The sequence below is a fragment of the Dendrobates tinctorius genome, unplaced genomic scaffold (assembly GCF_039654945.1).
Source record: "Dendrobates tinctorius isolate UK_male_01 unplaced genomic scaffold, ASM3965494v1 ptg000064l, whole genome shotgun sequence".
Lineage (NCBI taxonomy): Eukaryota > Metazoa > Chordata > Amphibia > Anura > Dendrobatidae > Dendrobates > Dendrobates tinctorius.
In genome coordinates this window covers 14,877,739-14,895,796 of record NW_027361732.1, presented here as the reverse complement: position 1 = coordinate 14,895,796, position 18,058 = coordinate 14,877,739, and the positions used below count along the sequence as shown (strand labels likewise).

Sequence of the window (18,058 nt, the reverse complement as noted above, 5' to 3'; positions counted from 1 at the left end):
TTTGCAGCCTTTATTCAGTAGTCTGCAATTATGCTGACATGTGAAATGTTCAAATGAATTATTCATTTTACAATTTAAAGGTATTTATGAAAAATGCAAAAAAAATGTTAATAGAACAGTACACAAGTTATAACACATTTTAGAACATCTGACCCACTGGGACCATCTGGCTACAATATTGAGGGATATTTGGTATTTTCATATAACAGGAAGTTAATGTTTCATATGTGAAGGACATAGTCAAACATCATTATAATTCATGCATTGGAATGGTGTATAGATGTGAATATTAAAATCTACATTTACCTCCAGGTGTTTCACAATATTAACAACTTCTCTGGTGGAATATGGATATGAGATAATTCCTTGATCTGCCATACTTCTAAGCTCTCCAAAGGCAGCTACAAGTTTTTGTAATATGGCTTCAGGCACATTGGGCCCATATTGTCTTAGCATGGCAAGTTCAGACTGCGGAACGGGATTATCCACTGCGTGGCAACTGAAGATATCTCCTGCAAGAGAAGACCTGTTACACCATCTCACAGGACACACACAGGACTGATATACTAAGCTGTATGTGCTATAAAACTGAACATGACTTCCTCCACATCTAGAATATCCTCTATACAAACTTTTTGATTTGCTGGGAAAAGAGGTGTAGCCCAAACGCAATGGGGCATGGTTTGACATGAAAGAGGGCGTGTCCTAAATATGATCTCAAGTGTTACTGAACGTAATTCAGCCATCTAATAGTGAAGAAAAAACAGTCTAAAGATGAGACAATCTAATCATCTCAGGCTAACATGGGACAAAATTTAAAAAAACATCAGAGAAACAGCCTTACCAACACCAGGTCAGATTACCAATGCACTATCAAGATGCAGCAGACCCCCATAATAAAAGAGGGGGCAGCACAGGTGCAAAATGCTGACTTTAACTGCCACTCACAAACCTACCATGCATGATGGGGGTGGCTGCGTAGTATCAAACATGCAGAAAGATGAAGCTTGCATAGGATGTCAGTCACAGTATTTTGCACCTGTGCTGCCACGCCTTTATCATGGAGGTCAGCTGCATTTTGCTGATGCATTTGTTATCTGACCTGGTGTTGGTATGGATATATCTTTTTCTGTGATTTTTTTTTACATTTTGTCACATGTTAGCCATTTTTAATTTTAGTGTTAGGACTCGCAAGTGTGAAGACCCTTGACGTGGGTTGTGAGATTGCATATTTTGACCAAAATATCGACCAATACACCATGTAATGTATTTATTTTATACACTATTATTCATCTTCTTATTGAACATTTTTCCATGTTTATGCAGGATGCAGCCAGGCCCTTTAGTGTTGGCTGGGTGAATTGGGGCGTCTGTCTTGTGGGGTGCACTTAGATGATGATGGGCTGCCTGCCTAATTTGACCTGGTGTTGATAAGATTGTATCTTTTTCTGTGATATTTTTTAAAATTCATCATCTAGTAAGAGAAACTTTGATATATGTGGTACATTTTAAGGAGAAAGAGCATACTCAAATTCCTGGAAAGGTACCGCTCCTCTGCTCCAAGATCTGTGTCAATGACAATCTTACCACACCAGTTATATCATTTGTGGACTGCTGCTGTTTAACATACACTGATAGACTGCGGCATTTACATGACACATACAATGTCACAGGATCTAGTCCAGTGTGTAACTATTCTACAAATTGGGGACAATCCAAGATCTAGTACTGGACGACTTGTTTAAGGCCCTCGTACAAATCTGATAAAAACCTGCTGTTCTTGCCTGAATCCGCTGACTTTCTAACATTTATGGGGGCGTCCAATTTTCCCTAGACAAATGATGTGACACATTGCACTTTATGTTGAAGGAAATTTAGGTCGATAGGTTTTTGTTTTATAAAAATATCTGAAATTTGCTGATTTTTTTTTTACATTAGCAAATTTCAAACTTTGAATGTTTATATCCTTAAACCAGACATTCAGACCAGAAACATAGTTAATAATTAACTTTTCCCAAATGTCTACTTTATATCAGCATCAATTTTGAATCATCCTTTTATTCTGTTTGGATGTAAAAAGGGTTAAAATTTACCAGCAAAAAAGAGCCGTAAAAAAGGTGCTGAGGAATAAGTCCCCTAATGGCCGTCGTTAAAAAGTTTATTAGTGGTCGTTAAGGGGTTACACTATCGACTGAAGCCTATTTGATTATCAAAATTAGGATGATACATGCCAAATATGATCTTTATGGCTACTGTGAGGCATTGAGGGGAATCATATGAGAGGGTTGATATGTGTCCCCCAGGATGCGAACGGAGTCATCAGCAGAACGCCTGTGAATCACAAGGCAAACTAAAAGGAAGTGTGGATTAGGTGGATTGGATCCAAGTAGTTGACCCAGTCAGATTTCTAAGGGCTTTTATTTTTAGAGGGATTTGCAGGATTGGTAGTGGGGCAAATCCCTCTCTGCACTCGGGTTTTGGAAGTGGCTCTATGGCCACGATTCCATTTAAAAATCTGTCAGTTGGGCCTTGGGTGTGGCAGTTTGGAGTTTGAAAGCTGCAGAGCAGGAGGCTCTGTGCAACCCAGGTCTATGTGGACCTAATACAGAGCCAGAGACTTCAAGGCGGCTGACGCACCCAAGAGCCACAGCGGTGCCATTATCCACGGCAACAAGTTTTGAACACGGACTGTATTTGTAGAAACCCGGCTACGATCTAGAGGATATCACTCCTGTATGTGAGTCTGAAAATAAAAACGCTGTTTATGTTGAACTTTCTGTGGTCCCTGCCGGACTGTCGCACTGTACCAACGCAGCTTAAGGTACAGTATGTAGCCCAAAGCAGAGAAGCTAGAAGCTGTAATAAACTGCCACTGTCTTCTCACCAGGGTCCCCGGTTGTCTCTAAGAACTCGTGATCCCATCTGCTCCTGCTATAGACCGCTGCAGACTCGCGAGTCACAGCATCAATTTTCAAAGAATAGTAGGGCTTAATGGGTTATTTAATATATTTGTTAGGGTACAAAACAATTAATGGAGGTTTTATAATAATAAAAAAAAAAATCTAACATTACTACTTACCCAATGCACCAAAAAAATCATTTCCCAAGAATGGAAACCCCGGTCTATTGGCCAAGACTATCATTCTGAAATCAGGGTGAATAGCAATTACATTATCTCTTCTTATGCGTTCTGATAAATCTGGAAAAAAGTAAAAACAGATTATATGGTATTCAAATTTTAGTGAAAAAAGAGATAAATCAGACTACAAAACCAACTAAAATATAGGCTATTATAATTAAAATACACTGCGCCAAAAGTGAACAGAACAATGAACTATCACATTGGATCTTGATGAACTAAAGATTTACCATAGTTGAAAATCTTTACTGATATAAATTGTGTATATCATGGAGAAGGAAATGATTTGTCAATGGAAACCAAAACCATCAACCAAATCATCCCAAAAATCAATATGAAACATTTTAATCACAGGTAAAACCAATATGCATTAATTTCATCACGTAAACTCATTGTGACTTAGTAGTGTGTATTGTACCATGATCCCTTGTGCACACTTGACAACGTATGGCCAAACTGCTGAGGAGATGGTGGATGGTGTCATCTCCTCCACAGCTGAATAGGGCATTAGTGAGCTCCTTGACAGTCTGTGAACTTGGTGTCAAATGAATGGGTACATAATATCCCAAAGGTTTACAATTGGATTCAAGTCTGGGGAATGTGAAGGCCAGCCAATGATATCAATGCCTTCGTCAAACAGGACCTGCCTACACACTCTTGTCAAATGAGGTCTGGCATTGTCCTGCACCAAGAGGGCCCACTGCACCAGGGTAAGTTCAGACAATGGCTCTGAGGACTTAATTACGGAACATAACAACAGTTAGGTTGGCTATCATGTGGAGGTTTGTGAAACTCTTCAAGGATATGCCTCCCGAAACTATCAGTGTCCCACCACTAACCTGGTCATGCTGGATGATATTGCAAGCAGCATGACCTTCACCAAGGCATCTCCAGACTCTTTCAAGTCTTTCACATGTGCTCAAAATGAACATGCTATTATTAGAGAAGAGAAAGAGGCAACAACGGTGGACATGACAATTATGGTATTCTCTAGTGAAAGCCAATTGAGCTGCACAGTGCCGATCTCCGAGCACAGGTCCCATTATAGGACGCTGGACTTATGCTCATTGAATCGGTTTCTAACAGATTTGTCAGAATTATGCACATTGGTAGCTGTCTAGAGCTCGTATTGTAGGGTTCTAGTCATGCTCCTCCTGTTCCTCCTCTTGCTGTTCCTTCTCCAATGGACCAGTTGTCACTTGCAATGGCACCAAAGCAGGTTATTCTTCCTAACTGGATAGATTAGAAAAGGGGGAGACAGGGCGCTTCCAATGCGTAGGTCTGTATGGAAAGTAGATGAGTGCGCAGCAAGTGTTAGGCTCACCTGATAGGGTTGTGAGAGTCACAACACCTATAATCGCATAAAACAGCTGCAGCAGTCTGCACGAGGTCCAAGGACTTGGTACAAAGAGAAGGCTGGTAGTGCAATAAGAGACTGCGCTGCTGTGGTAGAATTCAAGGTATCTTTATTGCCAACGCGTTTCCTGAGCCAGTCCCAGCTCACTTCATCAGGGCATGTTACAGAAGATCATTGCAGGGGTATATATACACATAAAAAAAAAAAAAAAAAAGGGGGGGGCGCCAAGAATAGTGGGGTGACACGTCAGCATGGATACATATACATGAATCATACAAAACAATAAAACTTTATTACAACCATATTAAAAACGATGTTTAAAATGCCATAAAAAGAGTGTTGGTATAAAAAACGTGATTAAAAAATAAAAAGACACGGGAGGGGGGGATCACGAGGTAAAAGATTAAAAAATTGCTCTCGAGTCCTGGGGTGGATTAGAACTTGCCTCAGAGGATATAACTCATGGTATTAGTCCACTATGCTACATGTGAAACTGGAAAGTAAGGAGAAAATGGTTAAAATCATGTGTAAATAGCTAAAACTAATCTCAAATATCTTTTTTCTAGGTGGTGAAAAGAGAAGAACAACAAGAAGAAACTCTCTGGAATAGGTGATATAAAAGTGGTTAAAAATTGAGTGTTAAAACTTAATAAAAAAAATAAAAAAAAAAATAAAAAAAATTTAATAAAAAAAAAAAAATTCATGGGTGAAAAAAAAAATGCATAAAAAATTTTCTTTAAAAAACGAAGAAGATATAAAGGAATTGAAAGGATAAGATATTAAAACACAGGGTCAAAATAAAATCAATAAAAAACATCATTGATGATATTAAGGCCATTGGGCTCGATAGATTAATAAAATTTGTTCTAAAGAGTTCAGCATCATCTTTCTTTTGTTTAGTCAGAGATTTGCTGAGGAGAATATTCTGGTTAAAATTTTTAAAAACATTATCACATGTAGAACTAATGAGTTTTTTTGGGATACCTCTGAGCAAGGAACCTTTACCTCAGGAAAAAACTCATTAGTTCTACATGTGATAATGTTTTTAAAAATTTTAACCAGAATATTCTCCTCAGCAAATCTCTGACTAAACAAAAGAAAGATGATGCTGAACTCTTTAGAACAAATTTTATTACAACATTCAGTTCACAACAGAACAGGATAAGAGATGTTCTAAATAATTTATGGCCCATCATTAAGAAGGACCCGATACTTAATGGGGTCCTTCCAGACAAACCTGCTATCACCTTCCGAAAGGCCAGGTCATTAAAGAATATTCTGGCTCCAAGTAGACTTCGAACCCAGATGCCTACTACCCATACCATTTCATCACCAGGGATTTATAAGTGTCACCGTCCTAACTGTGTTTGCTGTCATACCATTTCACACTGCACGTCTGTGTTTGTCCACCCCATTACACTTGAAAAATTTCCCCAAAATTCCACCTCACTTGTCATTCCTCTCATGTTATATATGTCATTTCCTGTCCTTGTCCCAGATTGTATATAGGTCGCACTACACAAGCACTACATTGTCGCATGAATTCACACCGTCACAATATCAATATAGGCTTCCAAAAACATGGACTTTCACGACACTTTGACACCACACATTCCAGAGATTTCAGTAAAGCCACCATTTATCCCATTGATCACATACCAGACCACATCCCCAATAGGTTTCAATCACTATGCAGAAAGGAAGTTTTTTGGATCTACAAACTGAAATCTATCGAGCCCAATGGCCTTAATATGATCAATGATGTTTTTATTGATTTTATTTTGACCCTGTGTTTTAATATCTTATCCTTTCAATTCCTTTATATCATCATCTTCGTTTTTTAAAGAAAAAAATTTTTATGCAAAATTTTTTAAAATTTTTTTATTTTTTTTTATTTTTATTAAGTTTTAACACTCAATTTTTAACCATTTTTATATCACCTATTCCAGAGTGTTTCTTCTTGTTGTTCTTCTCTTTTCTCCACCTAGAAAAAAAGTTATTTGAGACTAGTTTTAGCTATTTACACATGATTTTAACCATTTTCTCCTTACTTTCCAGTTTCACATGTAGCATAGTGGACTAATACCTTGAGTTATATCCTCTGAGGCAAGTTCTAATCCACCCCAGGACTGGAGAGCCATTTTTTAATCTTTTACCTCGTGATCCCCCCCGTGTCTTTTTATTTTTTAATCACGTTTTTTATACCAACACTCTTTTTATGGCATTTTAAACATCGTTTTTAATATGGTTGTAATAAAGTTTTATTGTTTTGTATGATTCATGTATATGTATCCATGCTGACGTGTCACCCCACTATTCTTGGCGCCTCCCCCTTTTTTTTTTTTTTTCCTTTATATATATACCCCTGCAATGATCTTCTGTAACATGCCCTGATGAAGTGACCTGGGACTGGCTCAGGAAACGCGTTGGCAATAAAGAAGATACCTTGAATTCTACCACAGCAGCGCAGTCTCTTATTGCACTACCAGCCTTCTCTTTGAAACTGGATAGATTGATATACCTGATATTCAATTGACTTGGGGCTATACTAAAATGTTTAAGCGCTCCTTTGTGACCACTTTTGCATCTTGGACTTTTCCATCAGCTGGGGGTGCCGGGAATAGGACCCCCATCTATCTGATTATGATTACCTAGTCAAAAGACAAGACATCAGTTTTAAAGTCCTGGAAAACCCCTTTAAGTAGATGAAATGTCAGAAGAGTGGACGAGGGAGCTGACAATTTCAGAAAAGTATTGTTATAAACAATATTGTGAATTTGCCGCAGATGTAATGTGGATTTCATCCTTTTTGTGGAATATGCATTCACTAAAATGTCACAGTATTGAGTAAATCACTTCCTTTCTGACTTTGTCACCGCATTTGTGTTTTCATTCCAGGGAGATTACAGTGAAATAGTTCTAGAGATTAAAACCATCTTGTTTCCAGCTTTAGCTTTTACACTTCTAAGTACTACATCTGCCATTATTGATGTTTACTCCCTGATATGCAACATTAGATGTACTTTTACGACTACACAGTAATCCTGGGATTTTACATTAATTAATTCTCCTGCACTACATAAATATTACCATGGAAAAGTGGAAGTCTATCCTAAGGCGGAAGGAAAGGACTAGTGCAATAAAACACATTGTGGCTTCTACTCTGATAACGCAAGGAGAATAGCATGCTTATGCTAATACAGTAGTGTTCAAAATAATAGCGGTGTGTTCAAAAACATGAGTAAATTACAAAATCTTTATACTAGTTTTTATTTCCATGCATTGGGAACATTGTACACTATTTACTAAATCAAAGCATGAAGAAAAATGTAAATAATTTTTAACGACTTTACAGAAAATAACAAAAATGGAACATTGGTCTGTTCTAAAAAAATAGCAGTGTCTGCATTTGTCTTTACAAACGCACAATATGTACTTTTTTTTGTGGATTTAGCATTCCTGTGAATCACTAACCTAATATTTAGTGGTATACCCACAGTTTTTTTTATAACTGCTTCACATCTATGTTGCATAGTCAACCAACTTCTGGCACCTGTTGTTCCAGCCCAGGATGCTTTGATTACATCCCACAATTATTTGGCATTTGTTGGCTTTGCCTCAGAAACTGTACTTTTTATGTCACCTCACAAAAGTTCTATCCAATTAAGGTCCGGGAATTGGGCTGGCCACTCTATAACCTCAATTTTGTTGGACTGGAACCAAGATTTTGCTTGTTTACTGGTGTGTTTAGGGTCGTTGTCTTGTTGAAACACCCATTTCAAAGGCATATCCTCTTCAGCGTAAGGCAACAAGACCTCTTCAAGTATTTTAATATAAGCAACCTGTTCCATGATCCCTGGTGTGCGGTAAATAGGTCTGGCACCATAGTAAGAGAAACATGCCCATATCATGATGCTTGCACCACCATGCTTCACTGAGTGTACTGTGGCTTGAACGCAGAGTTTGGGAGTCGTCTGAGGAACTGTCTGCGGCCCTTGGACACAAAAAGAACAATTTTACTTAAATTAGTCCACAAAATGTTTTTCAATTTCTCTTTAGGCCAGTTGATGTGTTCTTTGGCAAATTGTATTGGCTTCAGGACATTTTAACAGTGGGACTTTGCGAGGACTTCTTACTGAGAGGTTAGCATTACACAGGTGTCTTCTAACGGTCACAGGTAACTTGAGACTGTCTTTGATCATCCTAGAGCTGATCATTGGCTGAGCCTTTGCCATTCTGGCTATTCTTCCATCCATTTGAATGGTAGTCTTCCTTTTTTCTTCCATGTCTTTCTGGTTTGGCTTTCCATTTTAAAGCATTGGAGATCATTTTGGGTGAACAGTCTATCATTGTCTGCACTTCTTTATAGGTTTTACCCTCTCCAATCAATTTTTTAGTCAAAGTACGCCGTTCTTCTGAACAATGTCTCAAACGACCAATATTTCTCAGGCTTTCAAGGAGAAATTGATGTACAACATGTCCTGGCTTCACCCTTAAATAAGGGCCACCTGATTCACACCTGTTTCTTCACAGAATGATGAGAGAGAGAGAATTTTTCTTCCGCCAGAACGGAATTTGGGGTTAAATTTCTGGCAAGGAAATTCTTCCGGGCATGCTCAGTGTGAAAAAGCGGATCTGTTGCCGGATTCCGTTAAAAAACGGTTGGCAACGGATCCGCTGCCCATAGGCGACCATTATAACGAATGGCGGATAGCGGCGGATCCGTTGCTATCCGCTATTTTGACGCAGACAAAAAAACGTTTCATTGTCCATCCACTAAAGTCAGCGGACGTCAAAATTTTGGCGGATCCGTCAAAAAACGGATCCAACGGATGACCATTCATCAAAATCCGCCACTAATGCAAGTCAATGGGAAAAAACAGATCCGCCAAAAAAAATGGCGGATCCTTTTTTTTTTGCAAAACGGCGGATTATGACTGACGTCAAATAACTGAAGTGTGAAACAGGCCTTAGTCATATTGGGCTGCTATTATTCTGAACACTACTGTATAAATCACTACAACTGATGAGCTCTTCATATTGTACAGGTGCAATTAAGCAAGTCACTATGAAAAGAAGAAAAAGACACGAAAAAAGTTTAGGACCAGCAACACTGTTCAACAACTGATCAGTAGACAAAACGAAGAAAAAAGCAGTTACCATGGTAACAGCAATAAGTATGGCGAAGACACAGCATTCAGCAAGATACCAAAAATACATACATCGACACAAATGTACACATAAGCACAAAGACGCAGTGTAATTAGAGTAGACCTGTCACCGGCAGCACAGGCTGATGCATTGCTCTGGAATAAAAATGTTCTCAGAGACGTCAGGAATAGGCTGCAGAGATTTCTGGTGTAATAATGAAGTATATCTGAGTTCTGCTGATGGCAAAAGTCATGTTGCTTGCACAGAAGTTCAGCTTTAATCTTGAGACGGCAGAGTAGACCCCAGAATTGTGCCGGCATGCTTATGTTCTGTGCATGTACAGGTCTACAGGACTTTTGGCTTAGTCAGTCAAAAAAGCATTTGTAAGAACGAGATGAGAAGGCTGGCCAGTGAGCAGTGCTCCAATTCACCCCAAAAGTGATGAGGCTAAGGTCAGAGCTCATTTCAGAGCACTCATGTTCCTCCACACCAAACGCCTGACACCATATTTATAAGGTGCACAGTCATGCCAAAACTGGAACGAGTGTTACACTAAGCATCATGTAATTCTATAAAAAGGTCTTTACATACTGTAGTATTACCATATGCTGGAAATAAGGGGACAAACCACTAAACCTTGACCTCCAAATTCTACTGTAGGCTCTATAGGGCCAATTCTTCAAATTGTTTACAACAGTTTCCTTTTGGTGCTCTTACTCCAGTCAGGCAGCTCTGCCAAGGTAGATGGACATGGCATGGACAATGCCCAACCACCGAATTTATCATAAATTACAACACGTTACTTATGTCAGAAATGTTACTCCAGTCCCTGACTGGAGTTGCATTTCTGCTGATGCAATCGCCCTGAGAAAATGAACTGAACCAATTAAAAGCAATCTGTCAGTAAGATCAATCCTCCTAACCGGTCTATATGAGCCTGCAAGTCATAGATAGTTGTCTCATTCTCGATAAATCCACATTTTTCTTAACATGTAAATGAGGTGTTACGTTCTATGGGGCGGACGCAGTTCTCACTGGGAAGCTGACTCCAGAACTTGCTAGTAAGACACATGTAGATCAGGAGAGCAGACTATCAGTCATTACATGTCTCATACTGGTACCGCCTACCGTTCTTGTAAAATAAGCCCTGGAGGCAAATTATCTTGGAGATCTATGTTCGGCCCACAGATCTTAACAGCTCATTTGCATGTTAAAAAAATCATTTATTTCTCTGCAAGAAAACATTCAATTACAAATGCCGAGATATAATTTCATTCAGCTTTCTATGACCTACAGGCTCCTATAGACGGTTTAGGAGGTTGATCCTACTGATAGATTCCCTTTAAGTCGTATGTGCATCTTAATGAAAGTCGGAGCATCTTACCCACCAAGCCAGACTTAATGAATCTGCCCCTATGACTTTACGTTGTGTTCTCTGGGTATCTGCCCACCAGTGAAACATTATACAGTATATCACTCCATGAGGCATGTTTATCACTCCAAGCCAGTCTGGAGGTTGCTGACAGCTCCGAAAGCGATGGCTGCGGAGTTGATGCCACAGGACTAATGCCTGGAATTAGTTGCAACAGTCAGGTGACTGGATCTGTACATCATCGGATGATTCCATGCTTCTCTCAAACTTCCAGACAGCCAATCAGAGGCTTCAGCGGTGACAGGAGGGGAGTATACGTCCGCTTTTTATTTTATTGATTCATTATATAATGAATAAGTTTGATTGGCTGAAATTACAATATCCTTTACAGAATTACTATTTCATCCGTCACAAATGTCTAAAGGGTTGGCTTTTCTTTATTTTCTGTTTCAATGTCTAAGCCTTTATGCATAACATTGGGAAATGCACAATGTACTTACTGGCCACAAGTCTCCTTCCATCTGATAGAATCATCTCACCACTTTCTACCAAGGTTTTCAGAATACACGTGACATTAGTGGGGGCCTTGTCTGCCTCATCGATTACCAGGATATGGCCCTTTTTAACAGCTTTTACCTAAGCATAAAAAGGAAAGACAGTTGTTTCATTTATACTAATACTGAGTCTTACTTATTCATCACATATGATAGATTCCAGTGAAAAAGGGAATGGTGATACATCCATTACATGGATATATATATAAAGCAGTGAACCTAACCTTTCCAGAAACAGTTACTTTTTATATCCCCAAGTATGTCAACAAAAAATAGATGTATGTTGTATATATAATGTATGTATATCCATGTAACGGATGAAACCGTTCCCTTTTTTGCTGGAATCCACCATTTCGCACATAGTCCATACACCTGATGAACAAATCCTTATACTGTATATGGTCATTGGTGATGGCAACAACTATATCTAGAGATGTGACAGGTGACATGACTCACTGAGGGTTACAGATGTGACTGAGCACTCGGTCATACATATGACACCTAATCCTTCACAGGTGGGTGACAATTGCACTTTTGATAAAGTACACTTACCAGCGGCGAGTCTTCATACACTATAATCCCTTCCATCACAGATGGCTGCAGTGTGAGACTCTGCACAGTTGTGTCCCTGCAGGAAAAATAACAGATATATGGAAATCAAATACATTACTGATCAAAAAGAATCATCTACAGCTTATAAAGATACACTGCAGTATATCTGTCTATGGATCCAATCAACTTGTGTGTCCGTAGTATCTCCTAGGACACCCCCTGCACATATAACAAATTTGCATGAAAGTACCTTTTTTTTGTAACTTTAACATTTAAAAAAACATTGTTGCTTTCTGTGTAAAACATTGCAGCTTTTGTACATGGGCTGCCTTGGCGTTCACTATTAAGCTACATCTAAACCATGTACTTGTAAGCAAATATATAATTAATCTTAAGGCCAAGTTCACACGTTCAGTATTTGGTCAGTATTTTATCAATATTTTTAAGCCAAAACCAGGAGTGCATCAAGCAGAGGAAAAGTATAATAGAAATATGTCACCACTTTGACTTTTTTTTTTTTCCCATTCCCGGTTTTGCCTTATAAACACTGACCAAATACTGAATGTGTGAAAGGTGATTTCCAGCGGCAAAAACCTCCAGGCCACAGGTGCACTTTGTTCAACAAAAAAAAAAAAAAACAGGTTTCCATGATTTTAAGATCACTCGGTCTGCCAAAATACACGATCATGCGAACAGCCTCATAGACTACAGACACCGGGAGCAATGGCAGAGACTAAGCACTGGACGTGGGAGGGTGAGAAAAGCCGGGTTTGTCATTTTTAAAACAAGCAGCGCCTGGGACTAGGTGTTTTCTGAAAATGGAAAAACCCTTTAAGTCTAGATGACCAAAATACTTATTCTTACAATCTAGCTGCCGATGCCATGTAGAGCTGATACTAAATGCACATGGCAGTGTTTAACTGTAGATCACACTGGAGAACACTTTGCCATTAATGAGATTGGGCTTGGAGCCTCTTCAAGTGACAAGGACCTGAAATGAAGACCCCCGGTCACAGACCATGCTAAACACAGAAACGAATGTGTGTGCTGTTCACACATAGCGGAATTCCCGCGGAAGTTCCCGCGAAAATTCCAGAATTCCTTTCCGCGGGAAAATCGCATTTTAAATTCCCGCGATTTTCCCGCGGAAAAACTAGCGCTTTGCAAGCGTACTTAGCTTGCAGAATGCTAGCGTTTTCCAAGCGATCTGGAGCTTCACTTGGAGAACAGATTGACAGGTTGGTCACACTCATTAAACACAGCGTTTGACAAGCGTGACCAACTTTTTACTACTGTTGCTGCCTATGCAGCATCAGTAGTAAAAGATAGGATGTAAAAAATAATTTTAAAAAATATTGTTATTCTCACCTTCCGGCATCCCGCGCAGCCTTCCCACCTCTCTCCACGTTCCCGGCATCTTCCGGTCCCAGTAATCCTTTGCGCGAATGACCGCAAGACGTCGCGCTCCCGCGACGTCATCGCGAATGACTGCGAGACTTCGGCTCCCGCGAGACCGCGACGTCATCATGGTTATTCTCGCAAAGGATTACTGGGACTGGAAGATGCCGGGAGCGTGGAGAGAGGCGGGAAGGCTGCTCGGGACGCCGGAAGGTGAGAATAACAATATTTTTTATTTTAATTCTATTTTTTACAGGGATATGGTACCCAGAGCCTGGAGGACAGTCTCCTCACCTCCAGACCGTGGGTACCATCCGCAAATGTTCTGCTTACTTTTCGCATAGTGGGCACAGCCACATGCGGAAACTAAGCAGAACAATGCATTCCTATGTGGGCGGAATCGCCGCGATTCCGCTAAATTAATGAGCATGCTGCGTTTTTTACCGCAAAGCGATTACGCCGCAGAAAAACTGCAGCATTAGCACAGCATTGCAGAATCTCATAGGATTGCATGGGATGCTTATTTTTCGCATTTTCGTGGCAAAATCGCGCGTTTAAAACCGCCACGAAAAGCAAAAAAACCGCGACGTGTGAACACAGCCTAACACCCATGACCTACTAAAGTTTAAAAATGAAAAAGAAACTGGGTGTAGGTTCCTGAGCATTCCAATCCTATGGTTTACCCCCCACCTGCCATCCTTATGCCCGCCTGCTCAGAATGTGCGCTCGTTGTAGGCAGCTATTCACTGAAATGTTTCATGCATGTTATTACTGTACTGTCAGGCCAAGTTCACGTCAGATTTGGATTACACTTTGCAAATCTGCTACAATTTACAGTACAAGTAAAAAAAAAAACTGCACAGAAATAAAAGCAAGGTGCAGAAGTATTCTGCGACGTGACCATGGCCTAAGCCAGCTTCAGGGGTGTTGTTTATTTTTACATAGTAAGGGTCTGCTCAGACACAGAATGTTAATCTCTAATTCTATATATTCATGTCGCCTTTTAAATGTTTTTAACTTATATGGATGTTTGTCTTATATGTTCTGTATAATTGCATTAAATAATGCTTGTTATATTTAATATATTTTTCAGATGTGCGCTGCTCTCCTTTTCTATATGATGTGTGCTTGCTTTTTTTTTTCAGCATGTTAAGACTTGTTCATACGTGAGTGGAACTCCGTAGTTTTTTTTTTTAGGCTGCCGTGCATGATTCCTCCAGGTCACACTCCCAAAATAGACAATAAATACAGATGTGTGAAAAAAGTGTTTGCCCCTTCCTGATTTCCTATTCTTTTGCAGGTTTGTCACACTTACATGTTTCAGATCACCAAACAAATCAAAAGTTATTAGACAAAGATAGCACAAGTAAACACAAAATGCAGTTCTTAAATGAAGGTCTTTAAGGGAAAAATAAATCCAAACCTACAGGGCACTGTGTGAAAAAGCGATTGCCCCCCTTAAAACATAAATTAACTATGGTTTATCACATCTTTGGGAAGCAGAGTTCAAATTCCCTAGTCACACCCAGGCCTGATTACTGTCACACGTTAATCAAGAAATCACTGAAATAGGACCTGCCTGACAAAGTGAAGTAGACCAAAAGATCATCAAAAGCTAAACATGCCATGATGCAAAGAAATTTTGGAACACATGAGAAACAAAGTAATTGAGATCTATCAGTCAGCAAAAGGAACTAAACTGGAAGTGGCCGTGCTTAAACACTGTGTAATAAATTTACAAGCAAGCTGGAAATAACAGTGAAACTTAAAAGGATTGGCATTACTCACTGTTACAGAGACTGGCTGTTGGTGAACATAATGCTCTTGAAATCATAAATGTTAAAAAGAAAGGCCTCTAAACAAAAAGACTAAAGCAAATCCTGGGAGCGTCCTCCCGTTTGCAAAAGAAACAGCTCCCCGCAAAGGAGCGCGTCCCCCTGAGTGGCAGGCAGCCACGGCCGATGGCGCCGCCGGACAGTAGCGTGGTGAGCGAGGGGCGTGACTGGTGGGGGGCGTGTGTTGTGGGTGGTGACGTCACCGGTCCGTGCAAGACGAACATGTGCAAGGGACAATCCTGACGCGTTTCGGGGGAACCGTCCCCCTTCCTCAAAGGTATGGATCTTGCACTACCTCCCACACTCTATATACCCCTGCCTCCATTTAATGAAAATGACGCAAGCATAATCCATTATATGGCGAAATACCCTCAGGCTGAATATTACTAAAAATCAATAAATAAATAAACTTTATTCAAGTGAAACAATTTAAAACTTGAATAAAGTTTATTTATTTATTGATTTTTAGTAATATTCAGCCTGAGGGTATTTCGCCATATAATGGGATATGCTTGCGTCATTTTCATTAAATGGAGGCAGGGGTATATAGAGTGTGGGCGGTAGTGCAAGATCCATACCTTTGAGGAAGGGGGACGGTTCCCCCGAAACGCGTCAGGACTGGCCCTTGCACATGTTAGTCTTGCACGGACCGGTGACGTCACCACCCACAACACACGCCCCCCACCAGTCACGCCCCTCGCTCACCACGCTACTGTCCGGCGGCGCCATCGGCCGTGGCTGCCTGCCACTCAGGGGGACGCGCTCCTTTGCGGGGAGCTGTTTCTTTTGCAAACGGGAGGACGCTCCCTGGATTTGCTTTAGTCTTTTTGTTTAGAGGCCTTTCTTTTTAACATTTATGATTTCAAGAGCATTATGTTCACCAACAGCCAGTCTCCGTAACAGTGAGTAATGCCAATCCTTTTAAGTTTCACTGTTATTTCCAGCTTGCTTGTAAATTTATTACACAGTGTTTAAGCGCGGCCACTTCCAGTTTAGTTTCAGTTGTGTTTTTCAGTGGCAGACAGCACACTTAATCTGCCAGGTGTGCAAGCAGCTTTTCAATTGACTGTGTATTTGTAGCGCCGGTGTGTGTTTGTTTCTTCCGAGTCAGCAAAAGGGTATAAAGCCATTGGTGAAACATTTAAGTGTGAAAAACATGCAGAAGAATGAGAAATCAGGAAGGGGGCAAACACTTTTTCACACAAATGTATCTACTGTAAAGCAAATCTCTGAAAGCTGTTAACAGTTCACAAAAGATGACTTCCCCCCCATATTCTTGTAAAAAAAAAAAATCTACCATAAAAAACCAAGCAGGTAAGAAAAAAAAAACATTTATCAGAAGCTGGATGAAGAATTCAGATATATATATGTGGTGCATTCCCTCTGACTAGACAATACTACAACTACCGAAATAAAATATAATAAAAAGAAGATTCTGAGCGGATTAAAAGCTTAAAATGTCTTAGTTCTTTATACACTGCTCAAAAAAATAAAGGGTACACTTAAACAACAGAATATATCTCCAAGTCAACCAAACTTCTATGAAATCAAACTGTCCACTTAGGAAGCAACACTGATTGACAATCAATTTCACATGTTGTTGTGCAAATGGAATAGACAACAGATGGAAATTATTGGCAATTATCAAGACACTCTTAATAAAGGAGTGGTTCTGCAGGTGGGGACCACAGACCACATCTCAGTACCAATGCTTTCTGGCTGATGCTTTGGTCACTTTTGAATGTTGGTTGTGCTTTCACATTCGTGGTAGCATGAGACGGACTCTACAACCCACACCAGTGGCTCAGGTAGTGCAGCTCATCCAGGATGGCACATCAATGCAAGCTGTGGCAAGAAGGTTTGCTGTGTCTGTCAGCGTAGTGTCCAGAGTCTAGAGGCGCTACCAGGAGACAGGCCAGTACACCAGGAGATGTGGAGAGGCCCTTGGAGGGCAACAACCCAGCAGCAGGACAGCTACCTCAGCCTTTGTGCAAGAAGGAACAGGAGGACCACTGCCAGAGCCCTGAAAAATGACCTCCAGAAGGCCACAAATGTGCCTGTGTCTGAAGAGTTAGAAACTGACTCCATGAAGATGGTCTGAGGGCCCGACGTCCACAGATGGGGGTTGTGTGTGTTGTTTAAGTGTATGTAGCCATGAGAAAGCAAACAGCTGACCTTTTTGAATAAGTTCATAGATAAAATGGAAGAACAATAGCAAAAGGTAACTCCATCACCTGGTAGCAAATCTGTTTCCAGTGTATCTTTAAAGACCTGAAGATGCCACTATGTATCTGTAGTCCATACAGCTGTACGTATACAGGGAAATAAAGCAAAAGTGCACATTTCAATTAAGCATTTGAATTCCAACCCCAAAAAATGTTAAAGGGAATCTGTCACCTCATTTTTGGTCTATGAGATGCCACCACTGCCATCAGAGGCTTAGCTACAGCATTCTGTAATGCTGCAGATAAGACCCCGATGTAACCTGAAAGAGAAGAAAAATAAGTTAGATTATACTAACCGGGGGGGCGCGGTCCGGTGGGTGTCACGGTCCAGCGCCTCCCATCTTCTAGCGATGATGTCCTCCTTCTTACTTCTGCCGCATCTCCCGCACAGGCGTACTTTATCTGCCCTGTTGAGGGCAGAGCAGAGTACTGCAGTGCGCAGGCAACGGACCTCTCCGACCTTTCCCGCCGCCTG

At 40.4% G+C, this 18,058-nt stretch overlaps 1 protein-coding gene across 2 annotated transcripts in view; it reads right to left on the bottom strand.

Moving 5' to 3' along the window:
• The window catches only part of VWA8 (von Willebrand factor A domain containing 8), a 670,166-nt gene that overhangs the window by 312,595 nt on the left and 339,513 nt on the right, over nucleotides 1–18,058 (bottom strand). For both annotated transcript variants that reach the window (XM_073580317.1, XM_073580318.1), the window contains exons 23-26: nucleotides 12,126–12,201; nucleotides 11,520–11,655; nucleotides 3,080–3,199; nucleotides 307–512 (exon numbers count right to left, since the gene is read on the bottom strand). In XM_073580317.1, the coding sequence (XP_073436418.1) occupies nucleotides 307–512; nucleotides 3,080–3,199; nucleotides 11,520–11,655; nucleotides 12,126–12,201 (538 nt within the window). The remainder of the gene's footprint in view (nucleotides 1–306; nucleotides 513–3,079; nucleotides 3,200–11,519; nucleotides 11,656–12,125; nucleotides 12,202–18,058) is intronic.